General features: G+C 36.2%; 1 protein-coding gene across 1 annotated transcript in view; it reads left to right on the top strand.

Annotated features, from left to right (window-relative positions):
* FREM1 (FRAS1 related extracellular matrix 1) overlaps window positions 1-27,687 on the top strand; it is a 236,311-nt gene that overhangs the window by 150,432 nt on the left and 58,192 nt on the right. The window contains exons 18-23 of the mRNA XM_055087212.1: window positions 3,740-3,919; window positions 7,972-8,157; window positions 13,421-13,617; window positions 17,089-17,311; window positions 22,414-22,558; window positions 27,303-27,444. Of these exons, the coding sequence (XP_054943187.1) occupies window positions 3,740-3,919; window positions 7,972-8,157; window positions 13,421-13,617; window positions 17,089-17,311; window positions 22,414-22,558; window positions 27,303-27,444 (1,073 nt within the window). The remainder of the gene's footprint in view (window positions 1-3,739; window positions 3,920-7,971; window positions 8,158-13,420; window positions 13,618-17,088; window positions 17,312-22,413; window positions 22,559-27,302; window positions 27,445-27,687) is intronic.

Genomic DNA, 27,687 nt, shown 5'->3' with positions numbered 1-27,687 from the left:
AATCAAAACTACAATGAGGTATCACCTCACACCAGTCAGAATGGCCGTTATCAAAAAATCTATAAACAATAAATGGTGGAGAGGGTGTGGAGAAAAGGGAACCCTATTGCACTGTTGGTGGGAATGTAAATTGATACATATGTTCTCCACTATGGAGAACAGTATGGAGGTTCCTTAAGAAACTAAAAACAGAACCACCATATGACCCAGCAATCCCACTACTGGGCATATACCCTGAGAAAACCATAATTCAAAAAGAGTCATGTACCAAAATGTTCATTGCAGCACTATTTACAATAACCAGGACATGGAAGCACCCTAAGTGTCCATTGACAGATGAATGGATAAAGAAAATGTGGCACATATATACAATGGAATATTAGTCATAAAAAGAAATGAAATTGAGTTATTTGTGGTGAGGTGAATGGACCTAGAGTCTGTCATAGAGAGAGAAAAGGGAACCCTATTGCACTGTTGGTGGGAATGTAAATTGATACATATGTTCTCCACTATGGAGAACAGTATGGAGGTTCCTTAAGAAACTAAAAACAGAACCACCATATGACCCAGCAATCCCACTACTGGGCATATACCCTGAGAAAACCATAATTCAAAAAGAGTCATGTACCAAAATGTTCATTGCAGCACTATTTACAATAACCAGGACATGGAAGCACCCTAAGTGTCCATTGACAGATGAATGGATAAAGAAAATGTGGCACATATATACAATGGAATATTAGTCATAAAAAGAAATGAAATTGAGTTATTTGTGGTGAGGTGAATGGACCTAGAGTCTGTCATAGAGAGTGAAGTAAGTCAGAAAGAAAAAAACAAATACCGTATGCTAACACATATATATGGAATCTAAAAAAAAAAAAAAGTTCAGATGAACCTAGGGCAGGACAGGAATAAAGACACAGACGTAGAGAATGGAGTTGCGGACATGGGGAGGGGGAAGGGTAAGCTGGGACGAAGTGAGAGAGGAGAATTGACATATACACACTACCAAATAGATTGCTAGTGAGAAGCAGCTGCATGGCACAGGGAGATCAGCTGAGTGCTTTGTGGTCACCTAGAGGGGTGGGATAAGGAGTTTGGGAGGGAGACAGAAGAGGGAGGGGATATACATATGTATATAGCTGATTCACTGTGTTGTACAGCAGAAACTGACACAACATTATAAAGCAATTATACTCCAATAAAGATGTTAAAATAAATTAACTAATTAACAGAAATACTGTATTCATAAAGGTGTTTTGTTATTTGAATGTTATGTTTTCTTGTAATGTTCACTCAGTTACTCAGTTGGTAGTAATTTAGTGCTCTTCTAGGATGAGTAAAGAGAACTTCAGTACTGTAGGATCTAAAGTTTCAGTGGCCCTGCTCTTGCCTCCATACATTGGTTATAAAGATCACCAGAGAACAATTGCATCACCATTATTTTACTTCATTGATTGATTTATTTTATCTTATTTCTACGATTATGAAAACAGTACACGCTCATTGCAGAGAATATGAAAAAATGTAATGAAGTTTTGAAAAAATTACCTTATTTACCTTTCAAAGAGAATCACTGTTAACATTTCAGTGTTACAGTATTTTCCTTTTTATAATCATAATTTTTAACATAGTTGCAATCAGGTTATATGTGCAGTTTTGTAGATTCCTTTATTCATTTAGATAATCACCTAAAAATATTTATTAAAATATTTAGTAAATATTATAGTTATTGTAAACATGTTTTACTAATTGAATAATATTTCATGATATAAAATTACATTATTAATTTGATATTCTCCAAACATTATATATGAGGTCATTCAAAAATTTTCTTTCAAATAGCGGTACAGTTAACTATTTTAGGTATAAATTATATCTTTAGACTGTATTTCGTTTCAAGGTAAAGAATTCTTGTACCAATGTTGTAGCCTTTTTTGTGGTTTAACGCTCAGACAACTTTTCCAGCTCTTTCTGTAAATGTATCCTATGCTTCCATTATATTGAAATTACAGTTATTGAATGTACTATGTTTGCTTTTTTGATTAAGCTATTTTCATTTCCTAGATTTTTCTACCGCTCTTCCAGCTCTCTCTCCCTACACGTCCTCTCTCCTCATCTCCCAGTTCTCTGCCTTATCTGCTTTATAAACTACTAATCCTTTAATGCTCAGTGCAAAGTCAGCAAGGCCATCTGGAAAGACTTCTCTGACTTTCTCTGGTGTGTATGCCTTGCCCCCTATGCCATCATCAGCCAATATTCTCATCCTCCTTCACCCTCAGCACCTGGTACATAATCAGGCTGAGATAGATGAATTTTCCATTTAATAGGTAAAAAAATGGCTTAATAGTAGCAATTTCATATGGTTCCACTTAATACATACATATATCTGTGATATTCTAACCGAACTGCATTTCTTTCTCTACCATTAGACTGTGTCAGCTCCTGACACATAGTAGGTCTTTGGACATTTGACATTCTTTTGAACTGTCTTTTGACATTTTCAACATGCCTGCCTTTTTCTCTGCTGGGGCACCCAGAACACTAATTTTCATATAACAGGCATTAAGTATATATTTATCAAGGGAATGATGAATAAACAAACTTTATGCCAATTTGTTTTTTATAATTATGAATAGATGAGTGGTGTCTTTTTAAACAAAAATTTCCTGAAGTTGAAGGCTGATTGTTTAATTTTAGTTCTCTCAACTTCACTGTTTTTTAAAAATAAGTTCAGTTATCTCATCCTTTAATCATTTGGTTGCTTAATAATATCATCTCGAGCTTTTCCTTGTCATTTTTTTTAAACAGGTAGAATAATGCCAAACACAATGCTTTGTAGATTTGACCAATGTGTCTTGTGAAAAGAGATGACATCCCTGATCTTTTGTGTCCTAGACTCATCAAAACTTCAAACGTAATTGCTTCCCTCTTGGCACTTTCAGAGTGATGCATGAGAATTATCAAAAGCATATCTTCAGAACTTTCCTGTCCACTGGACAGCAAGCATTCCCACCTCTGTGCTGTTAGTTAGTAATCCAAGAGAAGATTGTCCTGTTTACGGTAAACTATCTAGTCCTGACATTTTCTTCCTTCTTCCTCCCCTTGCCTAAGTTGGGGCCATTTTTAATCCCATAGATGTAAGCTCTAAAGAGTAAACAGAAAATGAAAATAAATGCCACTTCTTTTCCAGGTGCTGTTGCTATTTTGCTAACATCTTGGCTATTATGTAATGAGGAAAATACTGAAACAAATCACAAAAATGTGGATTATATTTATATTTCACCTATTCTCCTTCTTCTGTAGTGAATGGTTGTTCATTTAAGGTGGTTAATGCAAATGGGAAGACAATTACCAGAGGGAAAAGGGTGCCTTCTGTTCTCCCTGAGGTTGGTCCTAACACTAATAATTATGAGAGAAGAGTAAAGCCATCACGAGTCAAGCTTCGTGTCTATCCCTTGTTCATTTATGAACTGTCAGACCCTTGTTAGCCCTGTTTTGCCCCTCCATATGGTGTTAGATGGCCGGCAGGGATTTCACCAGAGGCAACAGATGGGCAAGCATTTTTGCATTATTTTTATGAGTCTATTTAATTTCATAGATAAAATTGAGTTTTACCTTTTAACCACATAAGTTCCTTTCCTTGCCATTTTATGCTTGTAGAGGAAGTGTGAGTGGGTTTCATCTTGGTATTCTATGTTTGTAAAAGTCAGGCTTAAACTCTAGTTGTGTCTTCCAGGTGGTGAGATTGGCCTGGTGCCTTGTTTTGACACCATAACGTTGGTAGTTTCGGACACAGAAGCTGGCCCTTTTGTGAATGGACCTCATCCATCTGTTCCTCTTCGTGAGTCCTTTCCAGTGTATGATCTCAACATCACAGTGTATCCGGTGGACAACCAATCACCTTCAATTGCAATAGGTGACAATTTTTTCTTTTAAAGTTCTATTATTTCACCTAGTGTCATACCCGTGGTCCAGTGAAATAATGCACTTTACATATAGTCAAAATAGAAAATCACCATACAGAATTGCCTCCAATAATTGCCTCAATACAAATTTGTGGAAACCCCCAGATCTATGAAAGATTACAGGGCAAAAGAATTTACTTGTTTAAAAATTTAGATAAATCTGAGGGACCTTCAAGATGGTGGAGGAGTAAGATGTGGAGATCACTTTCCTCCCCACAAATACTTAAGGAATACATCTACATGTGGAACAACTCCTACAGAACACCTACTGAATGCTGGCAGAAGACCTCAGACCTCCCAAAAGATGCCCTCAGGAGACCTACACGCAGAGGTGGGGCCAAATCCAAAGGTGAACTACAGGAGCTGTGCGAACAAAGAAGAGAAAGGGAAATTTCTCCTTGCAGCCTCAGGAGCAGCTTATTAAATCTCCACAATCAACTTGATGTACCCTGCATCTGTGGAATACCTGAATAGACAACAAATCATCCCAAAATTGAGGTGGTGGACGTTGGGAGCAACTGTAGACTTGGGGTTTGCTTTCTGCATCTAATTTGTTTCTGGTTTTATGTTTATCTTAGTTAAGTATTTAGAGCTTATTATCATTGGTAGATTTGTTTATTGATTTGGTTTCTCTCTCCCTTTTATATATATATATATTTTTTTTCCTTTTTCTCTTTTTGTGAGTGTGTATGTGTATGCTTCTTTCTGTGATTTTGTCTCTATAGCTTTTTTCTCTATAGCTTTGCTTTTACCATTTGTCCTAGGTTCTGTCCGTTTTTGTTTGTTTGTTTGTTTTTCCATAGTTTTTAGCACTTGTTATCATTGGTGGATTTGTTTTTAGATTTGGGTGCTCTCTTCTTTCTTTTTATTCTTTTTTATTTTTTTAATGTTTAATTACATGTAAATATATATATATATATATATTTTTTTTTTTGCGATACGCGGGCCTGTCACTGTTATGGCCTCTCCCGTTGCGGAGCGCAGGCTCCGGACATGCAGGCTCAGCGGCATGGCTCACGGGCCCAGCCGCTCCGTGGCATGTGGGATCTTCCCGGACCGGGGCACGAACCTGTGTCCCCTGCATTGGCAGGCAGACTCTCAACCACTGCGCCACCAGGGAAGTCCAATAATATTTTATTATTTTATTATTTTCTTTCTTTCTTTCTTTCTTTTTTTGTCCCTTTTCTTCTGAGCCGTGTGGATGACAGGCTCTTGGTGCTCCGGCCAGGTGTCAGGCCTGAGCCTCTGAGGTGGGAGAGCTGAGTTCACGACATTGGTCCACCAGAGACTTCCCGGCTCCATGTACTATCAAATGGTGAAAGCTATCCCAGACATCTCCATCTCAATGCTAAGACCCAGTTCCGCTCAACAACCAGCAAACTACAGTGCTGACCACACCATGCCAAACAACTAGCAAGACAGGAACACAACCCCACCCATTAGCAGAGGGGCTGCCTAAAATGATAATAAGGTCACAGACACCCAAAAACACACCACCGGATGCGGTCCTGCCCACCAGAAAGACAAGATCCACTATCATACACCAGAACACAGGCACCAGTCCTCCCCACCAGGAAGCCTACACAACCCACTGAACCAACCTTAGCCACCAGTGGCAGACACCATAAGCAACAGGAATTACGAACCTGCAGCCTGTGAAAAGGAGACCCCAAACAAGTTAAGTAAAAAGAGGAGACAGAGAACACACAGCAGATGAAGGAGCAAGGTAAAAACCCACCAGACCAAACAAATGGAGAGGAAATAGGCAGTCTACCTGAAAAAGAATTCAGAATAATGATAGTAAAGATGATCCAAAATCTAGGAAATAGAATGGAGAAAATACAAGAAACGTTTAGCAAGGAATTAGAAGAACTAAAGAGCAAACAAACAATGATGAACAACACAATAAATGAAAGTAAAAATTCTCCAGAAGGAGTCAATAGCAGAATAACTGAGGCAGAAGAACAGATACGTGACCTGGAAGATAAAATAGTGGAAATAACTACCGCAGAGCCGAATAAAGAAAAAAGAATGAAAAGAATTGAGGACTGTCTCCGAGACCTCTGGGACAACATTAAATGCACAAACATTCGAATTACAGGGGTCCCAGAAGAAGAAGAGAAAAAAAAAGGTCTGAGAAAATATTTGAAGAGATTATAGATTATAGTTGAAAACTTCCCTAATATTGGAAAGGAAATAGTCAATCAAGTCCAGGAAGCACAGATAGTCCCATACAGGATAAATCCAAGGAGAAACATGTCAAGGGACATATTAATCAAACTATCAAAAATTAAATACAAAGAAAAAATATTAAAAGCAGCAAGGGAAAAGCAACAAATAACATACAAGGGAAACTCCATAAGGTTACACAGCTGATCTTTTAGCAGAAACTCTGCAAGCCAGAAGGGAGTGGCAGGACACATTTAAAGTGATGAAAGAGAAAATCCTACAACCAAGATTACTCTACCCAGCAAGGATCTCATTCAGATTTGACGGAGAAATTAAAACCTTTATAGACAAGCAAAAGCTAAGAGAATTCAGCACCACCAAACCAGCTTTACAGCAAATGCTAAAGGAACTTCTCTAGGCAGGAAGCACAAGAGAAGGAAAAGACCTACTATAACAAACCCAAAACAATTAAGAAAATGGCAATAGGAACATACATATTGATAATTACCTTAAATGTAAATGGATTAAATGCTCCAACCAAAAGACATAGACTGGCTGAATGGATACAAAAACAAGACCCATATAAATGCTGTCTACAAGAGACCCACTTCAGACCTAGGGACACATACAGACTGAAAGTGAGGTGATGGAAAAAGTTATTCTATGCAAATGGAAATCAAAAGAAAGCTGGTGTAGCAATTCTAATATCAGACAAAATAGATAGCTAGTGGGAAGCAGCTGCATAGCACAGGGAGATCAGTTCAGTCCTTTGTGACCACCTAGAGGGGTGCGTTAGGGAGGGTGGGAGGGGGACACAAAAGGGAGGGGATATGCAGATATATGTATATGTATAGCTGATTCACTTTGTTATACCACAGAAACTAACACACCATTGTAAAGCAATTATACTCCAATAAAGATGTTAAAAAAATATGTAGATAAATCTGTGTGGAGAGAGAATGCAAATGTGTGTGTGTGTGTATATATGTGTGTGTGTGTACCTGTGTCTGTGTGCACGCACTTGGGAATGAAGACAACATTGCAATCCTCAGATATTCTGGTTTTATTTCATGTGGGAAAATATCATTTGCCTGCTGGAGAGCCAGTAATTTATTTTATCTATAATAATTTCTATTAGAATTGAATGAGTATATTAGTGAGACCATTTATATATACTTGACCTTATTTGCTTTTTAGAAAGTTATCTCTTCATAGGCATTGTGTATATGTTCTGTGTCTCAAAAAAAATGCAAACATATGTATGACTGTTATTGTAATTTGAAAAGTATCTCCTAAGCAATGTTCTGGTGAGGAAGCATTATCCCTGCAGAATAATTAAGCACCAAGGCATGAAAAAATGTTAGTTATGAGCAATTCATAATAGTTCTCAGGCAATTAACGCTCTGACCAACAGAGGTAACAACTGATCTTGAAGAGTACATAAACCACATTTAGTGACTTATCATTAAAACAGTTTGGCAATTTTTAGTTTCATTTGTCACTTCTGTAAACACAAGGGAAATCAGAGTTCCTTGAGAGTGACTAAAGGTCTGTACTGAAGCATTTAGTATTTCTGCTCTCTTTCCATTATTGTCTGGCTTGCTTGTACAAGAAAAAAATATAATTCCATTAAGTCAAATTAAATTCCCCCATTACCCCTGAATATATTCACTGTAAGGAGAATTATGCCAAAGGAAATGAACATCTCCCATGGAAGTATATTTGCATGTAGGAGGATTCTGTGAATTGGAATTTCAATCACTCCCTTTTGTTCTCACTATTCTGATTAGAGGATTTCACGCTAAGTCATAATTGTGTTATTATTTGTATGCAGGTACCATGTTCTTTGTAGATGAGGGTTCCTCAGCAGCCCTTACTATTAACCATTTGTCTGCCACTGACCCTGACACTGCAGCAGATGACTTGGAATTTGTTTTGGTTTCTCCTCCCCAGTTCGGCTACCTTGAAAACACACTACCTTCTGCAGGTTTTGAAAAAAGCAATATGGGCATCAGCATAGGTAAGTCATGGCTTTGTGTCCAGCAATAATTAGCCTATGTTTGTGACTGATTGGTTAGATCATGTTTAATAACTGGGTTGGGACTTCAGAAATGTTCAAAGTACTGTATACACTCAAGGAATTATTATTATTACCGATACTTTTGAGTATTATTGGTTTTCATTCTAATTTTTCATTAACAATTTCCCCATGTATGGGAGTTTACTTCAAAATAAATGGAAATTTCACTTATGAAAAATATAAGAATAAATATTGAAGAAATAATGTTTTTAAAGGCCCTCATAGCAACACAGAATACTGTGATAGAATAAATCTGGTGGAGCTCACTGGTCTCATTCTCACAGTTTTTTTTAACACTTTTAAAAGATATGGGCAGAAAAGATTAGGAAACATACCATGGAAATGTTGAAGGTAATGACATTAATTTTGAAACCAAAATGCCTCTCAGATACTGAAATATCTCTGGTATTTCAGGCAAAAAGAAAATAACCAAAACAAAAACAGACACCAAAAACACAATTGTCCAAAGGCAACACTTTAGAGTTATTCTCTAAGCACCTTTTGGGTACATCTATCTTAAATATGAGAGAATCTGGGTTTAAGATTAATTGCATTAATACAGTGACTGAATGCATAGGAAAAAAAAAGACCCAACTACATGCTGCCTACAAGAAACTCACTTCAGCTTCAAGGACATACATAGGCTTAAAATGAAGGGAAGGAAAAAGATCTTCCATGCAAATGGAAACCAAAAGAGAGCAAGCATAGATATATTTATAATAGACAAAAGAGACTTTTAGTCAAAACTGTAACAAGAGACAAAGAAGGTCATTATATAATGATAAAGTCTTAATTCATCAAGAGGATATAATACCTGTAAATGTATATGCACACAACATTGGAGCACCTAAATATATTAAGCAAGTACTAATAGATTTGAAGAGGATAATACACAACAATACAATAATAGTAGGGACCTCAGTACCCCAATTTCAACAATGGATAGATCATCCAGATGGAAAATCAATAAGGAAACATTAGACTTGAACTATATGTTAGACCAAATGAACTTAACAGACATATACATACATTCCATCCAACAAAAGCAGAATAAACATTCTTCTCAAGTGCACATGAAACATTCTCCAGGATAGATCATGTGATGAGTCAACAAACAAGTCTTAGCAATTTAAAAAGATTGAAATTGTACCAAGTATCTTTTTTGACCGCAATGGTATGAAATTAAAATCAATAACAGGAGGTAACTAGAAAATTCACAAATATGTGAAAATTAAACAACACACTTCTGAACAACCAATGGGTCAAAGATTAAATTTAAAAAAGAAATTTAAAAATCTTAAATAAAAATGGAAACACAACACACTAAAATATATGGGATGCAGCAAAAGCAGTGCTAAGAGGAAAGTTTTATAGTGATAAATGCTACATTAAAAAAGTAAATCAACTAGAACTAGAAAAACAGAAACAAACTAAGCCCAGGTTTAGCAGAAAGAAGGTGATAACAAAGACCAGAGGAGAAACAGAGAACAGAAAAAATAGAAGAGATTAATGAAACTGAGTTGATTTTTTTAGAAGATAAATGAAATTGGCAAACTTTTAGCTAGACTTAACAAGAAGAAAAGAGAACTCAAATAAATAAAATCTGAAATGAAGGAGGAAACATTACAACTAATACAGAAATATAGAGGATCATAAGAGACTACTCTGAACAATTATACACCAACAAATTGGACAACATAGGAACATAAAACTTACCAAATCTGGATCATGAAGAAATTAAAAATCTGAACAGACCAATAATCAGTAAATAGATTTAATCAGTAATCCAAAACCTCCCAAGTAAGAAAAGCCCAAGATCAGATGACTTCACAGGTGATTTCTACCAAACATTTTAAAAAGAATTAACACTGATTTTTCTCAAACTCTTCCAAAAAAAAGGAAGAGGAGGGAACACTTCCAAACTCATTTTACAAGGCTAGCATTACCCTGATGCCAAAGACAGATAAAGATACTACAAGAAAAGAAAACTACAGATCAATATCTTTAATGAATATAGATGCAAAAATTCTCCACAAAACATTAACAAACTGAATTCAACAGCACATTAAAAGGATCACACACCATGATCAAGTGGGATTTATATCTGTGATGCAAGGGTAGTTCAGCATATGCAAATCAATAAATGTGATACACCACATTGATAGAATGAAAGAGAAAAATCCTATGATCATCTCTATAGGTGCAGAAACAAACATTTGACAAATTTCTGCATCCTTTTAAGATTAAAAACTCTCAACAAATTGTGTATAGAAGGAACATACCTCAACATAATAAAGCCTGTATATGAAGAACCCACAGCTGGCATCATAGTCAACAGTGAAAGGTTGAAAATTTTCCCTCTAAGATAAGGAACAAGGCAGAGGTGCCCACCCACATCATGCCTATTCAGTATAGTACTGAAAGTCATAGCCAGAGCAATTAGGCAAGAAAAAGAAATAAAGGGCGTCCAAATCAGAAAGGAAGAAGTAAAATGTTTCTGTTTGCTGATGATATGATATATAGAAATTCCTAAAGACTTCACCAAAAACTGTTAGAACTAATCAACAAATTCAATAAACTTTCAGGGTACAAAATCAACATACAAACATCAGTTGTATTCCTATACATGAATAATAAGCTATCTGAAAAAGAAATAGAGAAAACAATCTCATTTATAATAGCATCAAAAACAAAATATTTAGGAATAATTTTAACCAAGGAAGTGAAAGATTTATATGCCAAGAACCGTAAGACATAGATTGATGTCTTGATGAAAGACACTGAAGAAGACACAAATGGAAAGACATCCCATGTTCATGGATTGAAAGAGTTAATATTGTTAAAATGTCCATAATGCCCAAAGCTATCTATAGATTCAGCGCAATCCCTATCAAAATCCCAATGGCATTTTTTACAGAAATAGAACAAACAATCCTAAAATTTGTATGGAACCACAAAAGACCTCAGATAGCCAAAGCCATCTTGAGAAAGAAGAACAAAGCTGGAGGCATCACACCTCCTGATTTCAAGCTATTATTACAAAGCTATCGTAATCAAAGCAGTATGGTATTAGCATAAAAACAAACACCTGGATCAGTAGAACAGAATAGAGAGCCCGGAAATAAACCAATGCATATATGGTCAATTAATTTTTAATGAAGGAGCCAAGAATATACAATGGGCAAAGCACAGTCTCTTTGAGAAGTGGTGTCAGGAAAAATGGACAGCCACATGCAAAAGAATAAAACTGGACTACTATCTTAAAACACAACAAAAATTAGCTCAAAATGGATTAAAGACTTGAACATAAGACATGAAACCATAAAACTCCTAGAAGACAACATAGGCAGTAAGCTCCTTGACATGGGTCTTGATGATGATTTTTTGAATTTGACACCAAAAGCAATGGCAGAAAAGCAAAAATCAACAAGTGGGACTACATTAAACTAAAATGCTTCTGCACAGGAAGAGAAACAATCAACAAAATGAAAAAGTTACCTATAGAAAGGGAGAAAAATATTTGCAAACCATATATCTGGTAGGAGATTAATATCTAATATGTATAAATTACTCATACAACTCAATACAAAAAGCCCAAACAATCTGATTGAAAAATGGGCAGAAGGCTTGAGTAAACATATTTCTGGAGAAGATGTACAAATGGTGGAACAGGTACATGAAAAGGTGTTCATCATCACTAATCATCAGGGAAATGCCAGTTAAAACCATAATGATATATCATCTCCCACCTGTTAGAATGGCTATTATCAAAATGGTAAGAGATAACAAATGCTGGCGAGGATGGAGAAAAGGGAACCCTGGTGCACTGTTAGTTGGGAATGTAAATTGGTACAATCACTATGGAAGTTCCTCAAAAAATTAAAAATAGAACTTCCATATGATTCAGCAATTCCACTTCTGGGTATATATCCAAAGAAAATGAAAACAGGATGTCAAAGACATGTCTGCACTCCCATGTTCATTACAGCATTATTCATAATAGCTAACATATGGAAACAACCTAAGTGTCCATTGATGGATGAATGGACAAAGAAAATGTGGTGTGTATATATATATATATATATATATATGTATACACACACATACATACATTAGGATATTATTCAGCCATGAAAAAGAAAGAAATGCTGCCATTTGCAACAATATGGATGGACCTCTGAGAGCATTATTGTAAGTGAAATTCATCAGACAGATAAAGACCAATACTGTACGATCTCATATGTGGAATCTAAAAATATTGTACTCATGGAAACAGAGAGTAGAATAGTGGTTGCCAGGTGCTGAGGGTAAGGGTGAGGAGATGCAGGAGATGCTGGTTGAAGGCTACAAACTTTCAGTTATAGAATGAATAAATTCTGGGTATCTAAGGTATAGCATGATGACTATAATTAACAATACTTATTATACACTTGAAAGTTGCTTTGAGAGTAGATCTTTGATATTCTCATCATATCAACAACAGCAAAATAGTAATTATATGAGGTGAATGATATGTTAATTAACCTTATTGTGATAAACACTTTGTGGTATAGAATGTTTCAAATCAACAAGTCATACACCTTAAACTCACACAATGATTTGTGCATTATATCTCAAAGTCGGAAGAAAGAAAGATTAATTGCATTAAAGTTTATGCAGTTTCTCCTGTGACTCATACACAACACAGAGCATTTTTATCTTTTGATTTAAGGCAGTGTCAGAATACCAAAATAACAGGTCAGTTAATTCCACTCATTCCTACCAGTTGATATGTAGTCAAGTAGGCAGATGATTGATGGACTCTTGTTTTGCCTTTATATGAAAGAGATGGTTCCTTTCTTGTTCAAGCATGACAAGAACTGCTCACACGGGAACACTGGTTTTAATCAAGGGAAGGAAAGTCTCTCTGACATTCATTCCAAGTGTATAAAGAATGGTCATGAAGTCCCTATAATTCTAGTTAGCAGTTATTGCCCTTCTGTTCTCCATGATAATTTTAATTGTTACTTATAATTTATGGATATCTGGTTTTATGTTGGTGGTTATAGTGATTATAGCAGCTCCTGAAGCTGATTGTTAGGTCAACTGCTATGACCTCTTATTTCCTCTGCTGAGAAATAGGCTATCGGATTAAGGATTAAGGACCAGTAACTTGGAAAAAAACGTTTTTCTTATTTATGTGCTCTATCTTGGTGTGCTCTAGCTTCGTTTCAGTGGAAAGACATGAAGGCTTTACACATTAACTATGTGCAGTCCAGGCATCTGAGGATGGAACCAACAGCCGACCGGTTCATGGTGTATGTCACTGATGGGAAACGACGCTCCTTGGAGATACCATTTTACATTATAATCAACCCCATAAATGATGAAGCTCCTGATTTTATAGTGCAAAATATTACTGTAAGAAAGATATCAGAATTTTCAATTTCTCTTTTATCATTTTCTAATTTTTATTTTCACCTAGCCCATTTACATTAGTCTATGTGCACTTAACACTTTAAGTTAATGAGAAGTAGAGAAGGCAGTAACCTGTTATGTAATGCAATCACTTGAAGGGTATTTTTCTAATAATAGTGATGTTGGTAATGATAATAATAATTGCTAACATATAACAATTGCATGGTTACAATTATAGTTGCATATATATAGAATGTGGTACTTACTAGGTTGTAGGTACTATTCCAAACCCTTTACATGTATTCATATTGAATCCTCGCAATAGGCTTTTAGAGTGATGGCATTATTATTGCCATTTAATAACTGCAAAAAATGAGGCTTAAGAGGTTAAGTTAGTGGCTGAAGATCACAGAGCTTGGAAGTAAGTAGCAAGTAGGGGATTTGCACCCAGGTGCTCTGATTCCACAGAGTGCACTCTTAACCAGTGCTGTAATAGCAAGGACTCTTAATTCATGAATCACAGGCATCTTTTTTTATACAGCTATTTATAAAGATATATTAAATGAAAAAATACAATTTGGGCCATTATTTTTATGCAGTTTAAAAATGTCTTTATATTATATAATAATATTTGTTAGTTTTATTGAAAAATTCAGACATATACTTAAAATGGCCCAGCATATCACTGCTGAGACAACAACTGTTGTCTTAAAAAATAATAACAAATATCTATGGTTAAATAAGTTAGAATGTTGAGAAACATACACAGTGAAATGTGAAATTCTCCCTCTTCAACAGCCCCTACCCATAGTCATTCCCCATCAGTTGAGGTTTTAGTAATTAATTTCCACAGAAATAATTTGTACACATGCCAGTGATATGTGTGTGTATATGATTTTTCTGTATGTTTTTACCTACAAATCAGGGATCATACTGTACCCTACTCTCTACTTTAAAAAAATGTTAATTATGTATATTGTAAATATTTTCATATCAGCATATAATCCTTTTTAAACAATTCTAATGTTTATACAGTTATTTAAAAGAGACATACACATAGCATATCCTGATTAAATGAATGAGCACAGGCTTTGGAGTAAGAGGGACTTGGTGTAGCTGTTTACTAGTTGTAAGGTCCTGGGTAAGTTATTTCTGTGTTTCTGTTTGCTCATCTGCAAAACGTGTATCAAATCTTCGTCTAGGGTAGCCATGACAATCATGATGGTTAGGCACATAGAAAACCCTTAATAAATAGGTGTCATTCATATTAGTCTTGTTATGTTTGTCATCTTTTTTCAGACATTGACCAAAGCACATATTATCTATTTTGAAACCATTATCTTGCCTTATTTTGCACTAAAAATCATCAAACTCTAAATGCAAAAGTCTTTATTTGATTTTAATTTTCTACTGAATCTTAAAGGTATATGAAAGCCACCTCAGGATGAGACTTAAGAGCCAGCTCCTGCTTTTCCTCTTCTGTTGGCACATGGATTTCTCCAGAGAGCACTTCAGTAATTATGAGAGAGAGAAAAGAATTACAGATGATTCCTTCTATACCTACCTCCATTGTCTTGTATCTATCTAGGATTGGGGTTTCTGAAATAATTAGGCCACTGGGAATTTGTCTCTTGCTCTTCTCTGAAAGCAGTCATGCTTTTTTTTCCCCTGTGCATTCCTTAGAGAAGCTGTTGAAGAGTAACAAATATGGAGCCCCATGTGTTATTGGCAGAGCTGGCTTTAAGCTTCAAGTGATTTTTTAAAATAGTCATATTTATTTTGCCTTCTTGTGAAAAAGTGTATTTATTTTGTAGCTAGCTGGGCTTCCATCAAGTTGTGCTGCAACTTGCAAAGAAAAAATTGTGGTTTTAGTTTAAGTTATTATAATCCATTTCAAATCTGTCTACTAGTGAGTTTCTGCATTTTATGTCTCTTGATCTAAACCTATGATTTATAATCTCAATAAGCAATTGAATGTGCAAAAAAGAATCCCACATTTTTTCAATAAAATTTCCCAGTCATCTTGTGAACGAATTTACCATTTTGTAAATGAGAAAGGTTGCCATACAGTGAGTCGAGGAGCCCCAAGCTTTATAAAGACAGATAATTAGAACATCTTTTTAGGTTGCTTTATGAAAGTTTTTGGAGAAAAAGGTCAAGTTATCATCAAAGATGATTCCCTAATTCTATCATTGTGTATTAAATTATGATGCCATCTCAGTTTTTAATAAGAAAACCAGCATAATTTTAGCCCAAATATCAGGTATTATGATTCTTTTTTATGCATGTTCAAGGAAGAGTGGTTGCAGAAAGGCTGTCTTCAAAGTCCTTAAGAGAGGCTGAAGGGAAACGCCATTTTCACAAATCTAAACCATATGTCTTCTTCAAAGCTAAAATGGCCACTCAGCCACGAAGACATTCCTGGGCTCCTCCACTCTTTTGCACTTCTTGTTTATCCATATTTAGTAGCACTAGATATTTTCTTCCTTGTGTTATAGTTATTGATGGACAGGCCATCTCATTCTCATCTGACTTCGATTCTTTAGAGTATTCGTATTCCCACAGCATCCAGTGAGCTGCAAAAGCCCAATAAGCACATGTTAAACTTATACACTCATATTATTTAGATCTTGCTATATTTCACAATAGGAAACAAATACTTCTTTGTTCCCTTGCTATGAGAAAAAGAAGATAAAGATGACTAAGCACCATGTCAATGGTACTAATGGTACTGATGGTTTTAAATAACTAGATCCCACATGAAATGAAAAACATTCAGTTCTCTTTATGCTTAAAGGATTATGAAACCTGAAGTGGGGTGCAGGGTCGTTCAGGAAAATTAGAGGTGTGAAGACTGGGAAGAGATGAGGGACCCAGAATTAAAATATATTCTATCGTGCATCAAGAAGCATCCTTTCAACTGTTGTTGACTGTAATTGAAATATAGAAGATTTTACTACAATGACAAAAGTTAAAAACACCTAATACCCCCAATGTGCATAGATATTTGTGCCATTTCTAAAACAGAAATGTAAGAATTATGAAAGCAACAAGGTCCAGGAGATTAAAATAACAGGGTAGGATCTGAAGGCAGAGTCTATACCTGGTTTTACAACTGAACTCTGTGACTTCCAGAAAGCAAGCATCCTTGTGGTTGCTTTTTCCCCCAACCTTTGAATTATGAAATATATATATGAGATTATATGTATCTCTCCTTTAGTCCTTCATGTAAATAAAGTGCTTTGAAATCTTCAAAAGAAAAATGTGAGAAAGATTAATAGATTTGTTCTTGTCTTCGAAGGTCATGTTGAACCAGCAATTTCTTTTCAGGACTCATTACACACACATTTCATGGAAAATTTGCATGGGTATCTTAAAATTATATAGGATATGTTAAAATTACTTTTTGAGCAGTTTGCCAAAAGAAAGACAGGTTTTATTTAGCATGCAGCTGACTTTCCTGTTTTTGTTTAGGTGTGTGAGGGTCAGATGAGAGAGCTGGATTCTTCCATCATTAATGCTGTTGACCGGGACATTCCCAAGGACCCTTTGCTGTTCAGCGTCACTCACAAGCCACGTCATGGCCTCCTCATCAACGGGGTGTTTAGCAAAGACTTTCCTCAGTATAAGCAATCACCCAACCCTGGCCAGAAGCATGAACTTGTTTACAACTTTTCCATGGAACTTCTCAAGAATGGTATATCACACTTCATTTCAATTTGTTTGTTGTTGTTGATTTAATAATTTAACCCAGAAAAGATAATAATAAATCACAGAAAGAGGAAGTGAAGAAATGGCATTCACCTACATTCATTATCCCTCAAGGGTTTTCTCTGGGCTCTGGATTAATGCAGGGCATGAAGCCCCAGCTAGAGATAGTGGGTAATGGAAAAGGAAATAATATGTTTTCCTTCACTTTTAGAGCATCAATAAAAATGGTATTTGTGATTTTTGGTAGTTTACCCCAAGCTTTTAATGTCATAATAAAAAAAATTTCTTTTTAAAACTATTGAGATCGTGGAACTAAATTGAAGAGATTTGTCTGCCAAAACATCCACATTTGAAACAAATACAGAACAAATATAATAACTCATTATTCGCTGAGGAGATAATTTGCCCTTTAAGGAAATGACACATTGGAATAGCAGGCTGAATTATTTTTTCATTACTCTTTCTGAAAAATTGATCTTATCCCATTTAACATATATATATATATATATATATATATATATATATATGCTTTTAAATATTTGAGAAAAGTGTGTTGGCTCTAGAATCACTGCCTACTTGCATTCTCCTTCCTGCTCTGCCTTCATGTATTCTGTTTACCCTGTCTGAGGGGTCCTTCCCTCTCCTTCCCCTGGCCACCCAGTACCAGCCTTCAGAACCAGTTCACTATCGACCTCCCTGTGGAGCCCACCTGCACACGCCAAACTCTTCCTTCTCTGTGTTTGATTTATCTAGCACTTGTTCCACATTTTTTTCTACTGTCTTTTAATTTTTCCTTTCCCCAACTAGAGCTCTCTGCCCCCAAGTTTATTTTGCAATAGTTGCACAATATCATATCATGTTTGAATTGAAAGCTAATTAACATACTTCTCAGTTTTATCAATTGCAAAGAAATAAATTCCAGAGCTTAAATAATGGTATTACCAAATGAATAACCCTATGTAGCAAATAATACAATATATTGTTACAATATATTTTTCAAATTTAAGGCCAAGGAAAAAGAAATAATAAATCAAGTTTTACTCTCAGGAAAGTCAGTTTTTTGGGACTTCCCTGGTGGCGCACTAGTTAAGAATCTGCCTGCCAATGCAGGGGACATGGGTTCGATCCCTGGTCTGGGAAGATCCCACATGCCACGGAGCAACTAAGTCCATGTGCCACAGCTACTGAGCCTGCTCTCTAGAGCCCGCGAGCCACAACTACTGAGCCTGCGTGCCACAACTACTGAAGCCTGCGTGCCTAGAGCCTGTGCTCCGCAACAAGATAAGACACTGCAATGAGAAACCCGTGCACTGCAACGAAGAGTAGCCCCTGCTTGCCACAACTAGAGAAAGCCCGCATGCAGCAATGAAGACCCAATGCAGCCAAAAATAAATAAAATAAAATATATAAATTTTTAAAAAGTCAGTTAAAAAAATAACATTCATTGTTTATTATTAGGTTAAATAAGTATTGTATGCATATTGTGTGAAGTTTGCACTACATGATCATTTTGAAGAAAAAATTTTTAATTTTCATCTAAATTAATATTTTGGTGACATTCTCAGAGATTAGATTTTCACCTGTATTTTATTTTTGGTTCATTTATGGCTACATTAAAAAAAAAACTTTAGTATATTCTAACCTCTGCCCCAACCAAACATACAGAACTTAAAAACTACCATATTATGTAATCTGTTTTTTTCTTATCAATTATTATAAGCATCTTTTTTTTTTTTTTTGCGGTACGTGGGCCTCTCACTGTTGTGGCCTCTCCCTACATGATCATTTTGAAGAAAAAATTTTTAATTTTCATCTAAATTAATATTTTGGTGACATTCTCAGAGATTAGATTTTCACCTGTATTTTATTTTTGGTTCATTTATGGCTACATTAAAAAAAAAACTTTAGTATATTCTAACCTCTGCCCCAACCAAACATACAGAACTTAAAAACTACCATATTATGTAATCTGTTTTTTTCTTATCAATTATTATAAGCATCTTTTTTTTTTTTTTTGCGGTACGTGGGCCTCTCACTGTTGTGGCCTCTCCCGTTGTGGAGCACAGGCTCCGGACGCGCAGGCTCACCGACCATGGCTCACGGGCCTAGCCGCTCCGCGGCATGTGGGATCTTCCCGGACCAGGGCACGAACCCGTGTCCCCTGCATCAGCAGGTGGACTCTCAACCACTGCACCACCAGGGAAGCCCCTATAAGCATCTTTCTACCTTTTAAATATTGAGACCATGATCTGTGATAATTACAGTGTTTCATTATATGGACATACTGCAGCGGCATGTGGGATCTTCCCGGACCAGGGCACGAACCCGTGTCCCCTGCATCAGCAGGTGGACTCTCAACCACTGCACCACCAGGGAAGCCCCTATAAGCATCTTTCTACCTTTTAAATATTGAGAACATGATCTGTGATAATTAGTGTTTCATTATATGGACATACTGCACTGTAATTTTGTACAATTATCTCCTATTTTTAAATATGCAGATAACTTCATATTTTGATATTATAAGTTACATATCAATAAACATATTTTACATATATTTATGTAACATAAATCTTGGTGCCCATCTCTTAATATTTCTTTTGAATAAGTTTTTATAATGAGATCGCTCAGTACAGAAAGGTCAGCATTTATAATACTTTAAGGGAAAAAGAACGCCATTGCTACCATGTGCCTTGGGTATGCCTTTTGTCCTAATCAATAATGGATATTATTTTTAAAAACCTTTGCAAATTTGGCGGTCAATTAATAGTCTCTCATTGTTATATTGATTTGAAGTTCTTAGATTATGAGTGAGATTGAACATATTTTCATGTTTATTGACCAGATATGTATGTTTCATCTTTTGTAAATTGCCTGATAATGTCCATTGCCCATTTTTCCATCAATTTGTATTGATTATTAAGGGATTGGTAAATACTGATGCTTTTTATTTTTGTCACATTACAATAAGTTTTTCCATGTTTTATTTGCCTTTAATTCATGTTTTAAAATACAGAAGTCAAAATTGTAGGTAGTAAAATTTATTGTTATTTTTCTTTATGCATTTTTCTTTTGTTTTTATATTAGGAAGATCTTCTACATCCAGGAATAAGATATTTATTTGTATTTTCTTCCAAATCTTTTAAAACAGCCTTTATTGAACTATAACTCATGGGCCATAATATTCACCAATTTAAAGTGTGTAATTCAGTGGGTTTTAGTGTATTCATCATCACAGTCGATTTTAGAACATTTTTGTTACCCCAAAAAAGTAATACCATATACATTAGCAGTCACTCTCATCCCTCCCTCCCCAAAACCCTGGGCAACCACTAACCTATTTTTGCCTCTATAGATTTGTCTGTTCTGAACATTTTACATAAGTGAAACCATATAAATGGAATATGTGATCTTTTGTAACTGGTTTTTTTTATTTAGCATAATGTTTTCAAGATTCACCCATATTGTAGCATGAGTCAGTACTCCATTCCTTTTTATTGCCAAGTAATATTCCATTGTATGGTCATACCACAATTTATTTATCCATTCATCAGTTGATGGACATTAGGGTCACTTCCACTTTTCTGTCTATTATAAATGATGCTGTTATAAACATTCATGTACAAGTTTTTTGTATGGGTTTATCCTATATTTTCATTTCTCTTGGCTATATATCTAGGAGTGGAATTGCTGGTTCATATGTAACTCTATGTTTAACATTTTGAGGAACTGCCAAACTGTTTTCCAAAGTAGCTGTATCATTTTACATTTCTACCAGCAACATATGAGAATTCCATTTTCCCCACATCCTCACCAACATTTGTTATTGTTTATCTTTTAAATTATAGCCATCCTAGTGTGTGTGTGTGAAGTACTATCTCATTGTGGTTTTGATTTCCATTTCCCTAATAGCTAGTGGTGTTGAGCATCTTTTCATAGGTTTTTGGCTATTTATATATCTTCTTATATCTGCTTTGGAAAAATGTCTACACAGATCCTTTGCCCATTTTGTAACTGGGTTGTCTTTTACTATTGAGTTGTTAGAGTTCTTTATACATTCTGGATACTAGATCCTCCCTTATCAGGTATATGATTTGTAAATATTTTCTCCAGTTCTGTGGGTTGTCATTTTGCTCCCTTGATGGTTTCCTTTGGAGTTCAAATTATCTATGTTTTTGTTGTTGTTTTGTTTCGTCACTTGTGCTTTTGGTGTCTTATCTACAAAACCATTGCCTAACCCAAAGTCACAAATGTTTTCTTCGAACAGTTTTTCTAGCTTAGCTCTTGGTGTTTAGGTCTATGACCCATTTTGAGTTAATTTTTGTATATAGTGTGAAGTAGGGATCCAATTTCATTTTTTTGGCCTATGGATATCCAGTTGTCCCAGCACTATTTATTGAAAGACTACTCTTTCCCCATTGAATGGTCTTGGTGCCCTTGATGAAAATCAGTTGATCAAATATGTATGAGCTCATTTCTGGGCTCTCTTCTATTAGATTCATCTGTATCTATTCTATGCCAGTACTACCCTATCTTGATTACTGTAGCTTTGCAGTAAGTTTTGAGAATGGAAAATGTGAGTCCTCCAACTTTGTTCTTTTTTTCCCAAGACTGTTTTAGCTATTCTGGGTCTCTTGCATTTCCATATAAATGTTATATAGGTTTTAAAAAATAGTTTTATAATTAAGTTTTGATTCATCTAGAGTTTATTTTGGTTATTGGCTTGAGGTAGGGGTCTAACTATAAATTTCTCTATGTAATGAACTAATTTTCTATTTCATTTAAACACTCTGTCACCATTGTTCTCCTGCAGTTTATTAAATAATATATACTTTCTCACTGATTGTAAATAAGACCATTATCAAATACTAACTTATTTAAATAGGAACTTTTATTGAACTAGGAGGGGTGCTCTTACTTCATAAAACAGTTTGATTTATGCATTTATCAATGCAACCTTATTGTATTGATTAATGAGCTAATGCTAATACCAATGCCTTGGAGGTTAAAACAAATGATCTGTGATGTGCTTTGAAGTGGTTCAATCATAAGAAAGATTTACTGTCTCTCTTTTTTCCCTTTTTCCAGGAATGAGGTTGATGTATTTGCATGATGACTCAGAGAGCCTTGCTGATGACTTTACAATCCAGTTGTCGGATGGGAAACACAAGATACTTAAAACCATTTCTGTAGAGGTCACCCCAGTTAATGATGAGAAACCAGTGCTGAGCAAGTAAGCTACCCGAAAAGAGTCCCTTTCAAATTCTGTATAAAATTCTGAGGTCTGGCAGACTAGGTGCAAATGGAATGTGTGTCCTCAAGAGAGAAACAAGTCTTTGACAGCTCCTGCCTGTTACAACTTGTCCTACCTAGTCAGGCACCTAGAACCTTTGGTGCAAATATTAGTTAATATAACTTCTCCTTAACAATTCTCAAATTAGCCTTTTTAAAATTAATTTTTATTGGAGCATAGTTGCTCTACAATGTTGTGTTAGTTTCTGCTATACAGCAAGGTGAATCAGTTATATGTATACATATATCCCCCCTTTTTTAGATTTCCTTCCCATTTAGGTCACCACAGAGAACTGAGTAGAGTTCCCTGTGCTGTACAGTAGGTTCTCATTCGTTATCTGTTTTATATATAGTAGTGTATATATGTTAATCCCAATCCCTCAATTCATCCCACTCCCCCTTTTCCCCTTGATATCCATAAGTTTGTTCTCTACATCTGTGTCTCTATTTCTGCTTTGCAAATAAGTTCATCTGTACCATTTTTCTAGATTCCACATATAAGTGACATTATACATTATTTGTTTTTCTCTTTCTGGCTTACTTCACTCTGTATGACAGTTTCTAGGTGTGTCCACATCTCTGCAAATTGCACTATTTTGTTTCTTTTTATGGCTGAGTAATATTCCATTGTATATATGTACCACATCTTCTTTATCCATTCCTCTGTTAATGGACTTTTAGGTTGCTTCCATGTCCTGGCTATTGTAAATAGTGCTGCAGTGAACACTGGAATGCATGTATCTTTTTGAATTATGGTTTCTCTACCTTTCAGTTATTTGATTTTCCTCTAAAAGTTTTATTTAGTTGTCAATAATTCAAAATAACCAGACATACAATATGGAATGAACAGTGTACTAAATATTTAAACACATGCATGCACACACATCAGAGTGTAATTAATATATAGATTCAATTAAAGTGTGGTAATAGTAACTGCAGACAGTCCTCACTGTGGATTTGGTCAAACTTTGAACTAAGAGTGACTGAGGGAAATATATCACTGACACTTCTTTCATCATCTTGGTATTTCATTGTCCTCCAGTCCTCTACTGTGTTCCATAGGGATCAATGCCCCCTTGCCACCTGTTGTCAAAATGATCACTTTTTAAAAATTCTGTAGTGATACTATTAATTGCAGACTTTCTCAGTGTCTCCCTCTGTAGCTGATCAGAGTTTGGTCTTAGGGTACAGAGTCTTCATCAATTATATTTCTATAGCTCTAGGCATTTCTCTTATTATTGGAAACTGTACAGAACCGTCCAAGGTTAGAACTTTAGGAAGTCCGACTCTTCTCAGGTGCTGGATGGAGAGAAGTGTCTGCTTCTTGGTACCTCCTTGACCATTTTAATGGTGTAGCAGTGAGGGGCATTGAGTAGACAGTCCCAAGTTTTTATCAGGAAGTGAACAATTTCCTGAAGTGTGTAAACTCCCAAAGTCTCGTCCACTTTGCAGAAAACAGGACCTTAAATAAATCCCTTCCTTATTCTGCCAATTCTCCTGCTGTTCCCTGTGGGCCACCAAGGCCCTTGGAAAGCATTATGGGAAATACTGGAGATAGTTTTTTGGAGGATTGCATCTCACATATCAGTATGACAAGGAGTATTCAATAGAAATTTCTATTTCCTTATTCTCTAGCTAGAATGTTGGATTGGTAAATCTTGATTTATAAAAATGAAAATATGAAGGATATTGTGGTATTATGAAACCTTTCTGATGACCTCATTTTACCTAAAAAGGAGGGAGAGAGGTGAAAACTGGTGTTTATTAAGTGCTTACTATGTGGCAGTACATTGGCTCCTTTCACATATATTTGTTCCTTAAGTCCTCACCAAAACTGTGTGAAGTAGGTATTGTTATCCTCACTGAGACAACTGAGACCAGAAAGTTAAAATAACTTAACAAGTCACTCATTCAGTCCTATCTGATTTACTATTTCTTGCTATGTTCTTGCTATTAAACTTCCTGGCATAGCTTCATCTACAGAATCACCAAAGCTCTTCTAACTTTGCCTCGAAATTCCTCCTTCTTCTTTCTTTTCTTTTTTCCTTTTCTTCTTTCCCTTCCATATGTGTCCTTGGGCATATCACCTCTTGCCTTCTCCGAGAACTTGCTCCATTATTTTTTCCCTACTGCATCTTCCATCTCTTTTCATTCCTTCTGCTAATAAGACACAGGGATATAGTTAGTGGTGAAGGGAGCAGATTCTGGAGCCAGACTGCCTTGGTTCAGCCACTTATCGGTGGTGTGACCTTGAACGTGTTACTTAACCTCTCACTACCTCTTTGTCAACTTCTTTGTAAATGGGGATAATAGCAGTATCCTCTTCATGTGGTTGTTGAAAGGGTTAAAGGAGTTAAAATATGTAAAGGTACTTCAGAGACTAGTACATATTAAGTTCTTATAAGTGTCAGTTATTAGCGTTATTCCAAGCAGTATTCTCATTCTAAAACTACAACGATGACCCAGTCCCTCATTTATTTCAGTGCCAAACTATTTGGAGGAATAGCTTGTGTTTGCTTCCTCTATTCCTGCCCACTCTCCAACCTCCCTTAAAAGTTACCCTTGGATTTCCCACCAAATCTAATGGCTCGTCTCATCTTGCTGGACCTTGTTAGGTCATTTGACACCATTCCTTTGATATTCCTTTTAGATGCTATGCTTTTGGCTCCTGGGGTTACACCCCCTTAGCCCACCTCTGATTCTGGTTGCAGCTATGATGGAACGTACCCTGCACGCTGTCTGTACCCCATCTAAGTGCCCATAGTGCTCTGCTTTTTTGCCTCTGGGCTTTCTCTGAAGCAGCAGTGGCTCATTCAGCCCATGTCCAGGCACAGGGGAGAATACTTTGAGGGCAACCCTCCACCTATGAAAGGTAGTGGATAAGATAAGTATCCCAGCCTCCTATCCTTCTGAAGCATAATTTGAGGCATATTCTACATGGCTCTTCAAAGGATCCCCAGCAGGATTGAGCCCCATAGCAGTAAATACACCCTTTGTTGCCTTTTCCTCCTTCCCTTCCTCACTCCTCCCTCCCTCTTGCTTGTTCCTGAGATCACTTCCCAAATAAATTACCTGCACCAAGGTCTTTGTGCCTTTCAGGGTAACTCAGACTATGACATACTTTTTTCTCTCTTGGACCCTCTGAAATTTAATTCTGACCCTTTCTTTCTACCAGTCTCCTTATTATCTTCATTGTATTGGCTTCCTGTTTTGATTCATCTGTTTCTATATTAAAAGCACCACTGGGGGGACTTCCCTTATGGTCCAGCGGTTAAGGCTCTGTGCTCCCAAAACAAGGGGCCCGGGTTCAATCCCTGGTCAGGGAACTAGATCCTGCATGCCGCAACTAAAGATCCTGCCTGCGGCAGCAAAGATCCCATGTGCCACCACTAAGACCCGGCGCAGCCAAATAAATAAATATTTAAAAAAAAAAAAAAGGGAGACCTTTCCGCACAGTCATGTGTTTAAAAAAGCACCACTGGGAATTCCCTGGCGGTCCAGTGGTGAGGACTCCATGCTCTGACTGCCAGGGGCCTGGGTTCGATCCTTGTTCAGGGAATTAAGATCCCACAAGACGCGTGGCGCGTCCCCCCCCAAAAAAACGACCCACCACTAATCTCCATAAGCCCTAAACCATCATTCTAGCCTTCTAAAATGATAGGATTAATATTCTCTAGTAAAGAGGTGGGCAAAAGTCACCTCCTATGGCCAGGGAAGATGTCAGTTATGAGTAGGCAAGAAAAACCTAGTAAAAGAGGTTAGAACTGAGGTACTTGGGCTGTGGCTTGTCAGCAGAGGAGTGGAAGGCTGTTGAGAATGACCAGTTGATGCTACACAAATGTCCTTAATCTGAATCCCAAGGAAACTTCCCAGTTTTTCTCAGAAACAAAGTGTCAAGTTGGACACAGGCCATGTGTGATGACCAAAACCAAGAGCTAGAAACACAGGTGAAAATAAATCTCTTCTTCTCTTTGGTAGGACCAGGGGAAAACAGCCATATTGGCTGTGAAAGCAGCAGCCCTTTATAGGAGACACAAAACCCACAGCAGCAGCATTTATGGTAGAAGCAGCACCTGCTCTCTGTCCCAGCCTTCTCTTCAAGATGCCAGGAGCTGACTGGGCAGCTGTAGCATTTGGAAAAGATGAATTACTGTGAAGAGAACACTGGTTACCCAGAACATTACCAAGGAGGAGAGTAATGTAGAGGGCTACAGATTACCTAAATATCACCAAATTCATAATGGTCTATCATAAAGGGTACCAGAACACCCATGAATAAGTCATTTCATTTCTTTAAGTTCCTGTCTGTAAAATTAGAACAATAATACCTAGCTCACTTACTTCATGGAGCTGTTGTTGTATCAGATAAAATTTTGGAAACAAAATCAGTTTAAAATTTATCAAATTTTAACAGAAAATTATAAAGTTCTATACAAGTAGACAGAAGTATGTAATTATCTCATGCCATACTGTTTGTTGCAGACTAATTGTCTTTAGGACTTTCACATGTAAGGTGAAATGAAAGCTTATTTTACAAATCTGACTCATCATTTTCAGTACTTTGGATATTGAATATCATTTCCTAATTTTTTAAGGTTGAACGTTGTAATAGTCATTATGAGTGTCCCCTCCTAAGGTGATGTCTTCTATTTTTTATATCAACCCAGACATCTTCCTTTTTACAGGAAAGCTGAAATTACAGTGAATATGGGTGAAACTCATATTATTTCTAGTGCAGTTCTGTCAGCCATAGATGAAGACTCACCCAGGGAGAAGATTTACTACTTATTTGAAAGGCTTCCCCAAAATGGGCAACTTCAGCTTAAGGTTAGTGGCCTTTTTACTTTCATTTTTCAAAATGAATGTAACAGGTATAAATTTTCTAAATGCACAGATTTCTATAACTGAATTTATTCTGTAATAGCCATATTTTGCTCAGAAGTAGAAAATTTAATTTTCCTAGTTTGGGGTGAACTCACACTATTCTAAATTTACTTCCTCAATTCAGGGTAAATTCAACCAAAATTAAGGTTTATCTTTGCTCCTTCCCCATTGGGATTGTACCTAAAT

Source organism: Physeter macrocephalus, chromosome 9 (assembly GCF_002837175.3).
Source record: "Physeter macrocephalus isolate SW-GA chromosome 9, ASM283717v5, whole genome shotgun sequence".
Classification (NCBI taxonomy): Eukaryota; Metazoa; Chordata; class Mammalia; order Artiodactyla; family Physeteridae; genus Physeter; species Physeter macrocephalus.
This window is presented reverse-complemented; position numbering and strand designations above follow the sequence as displayed.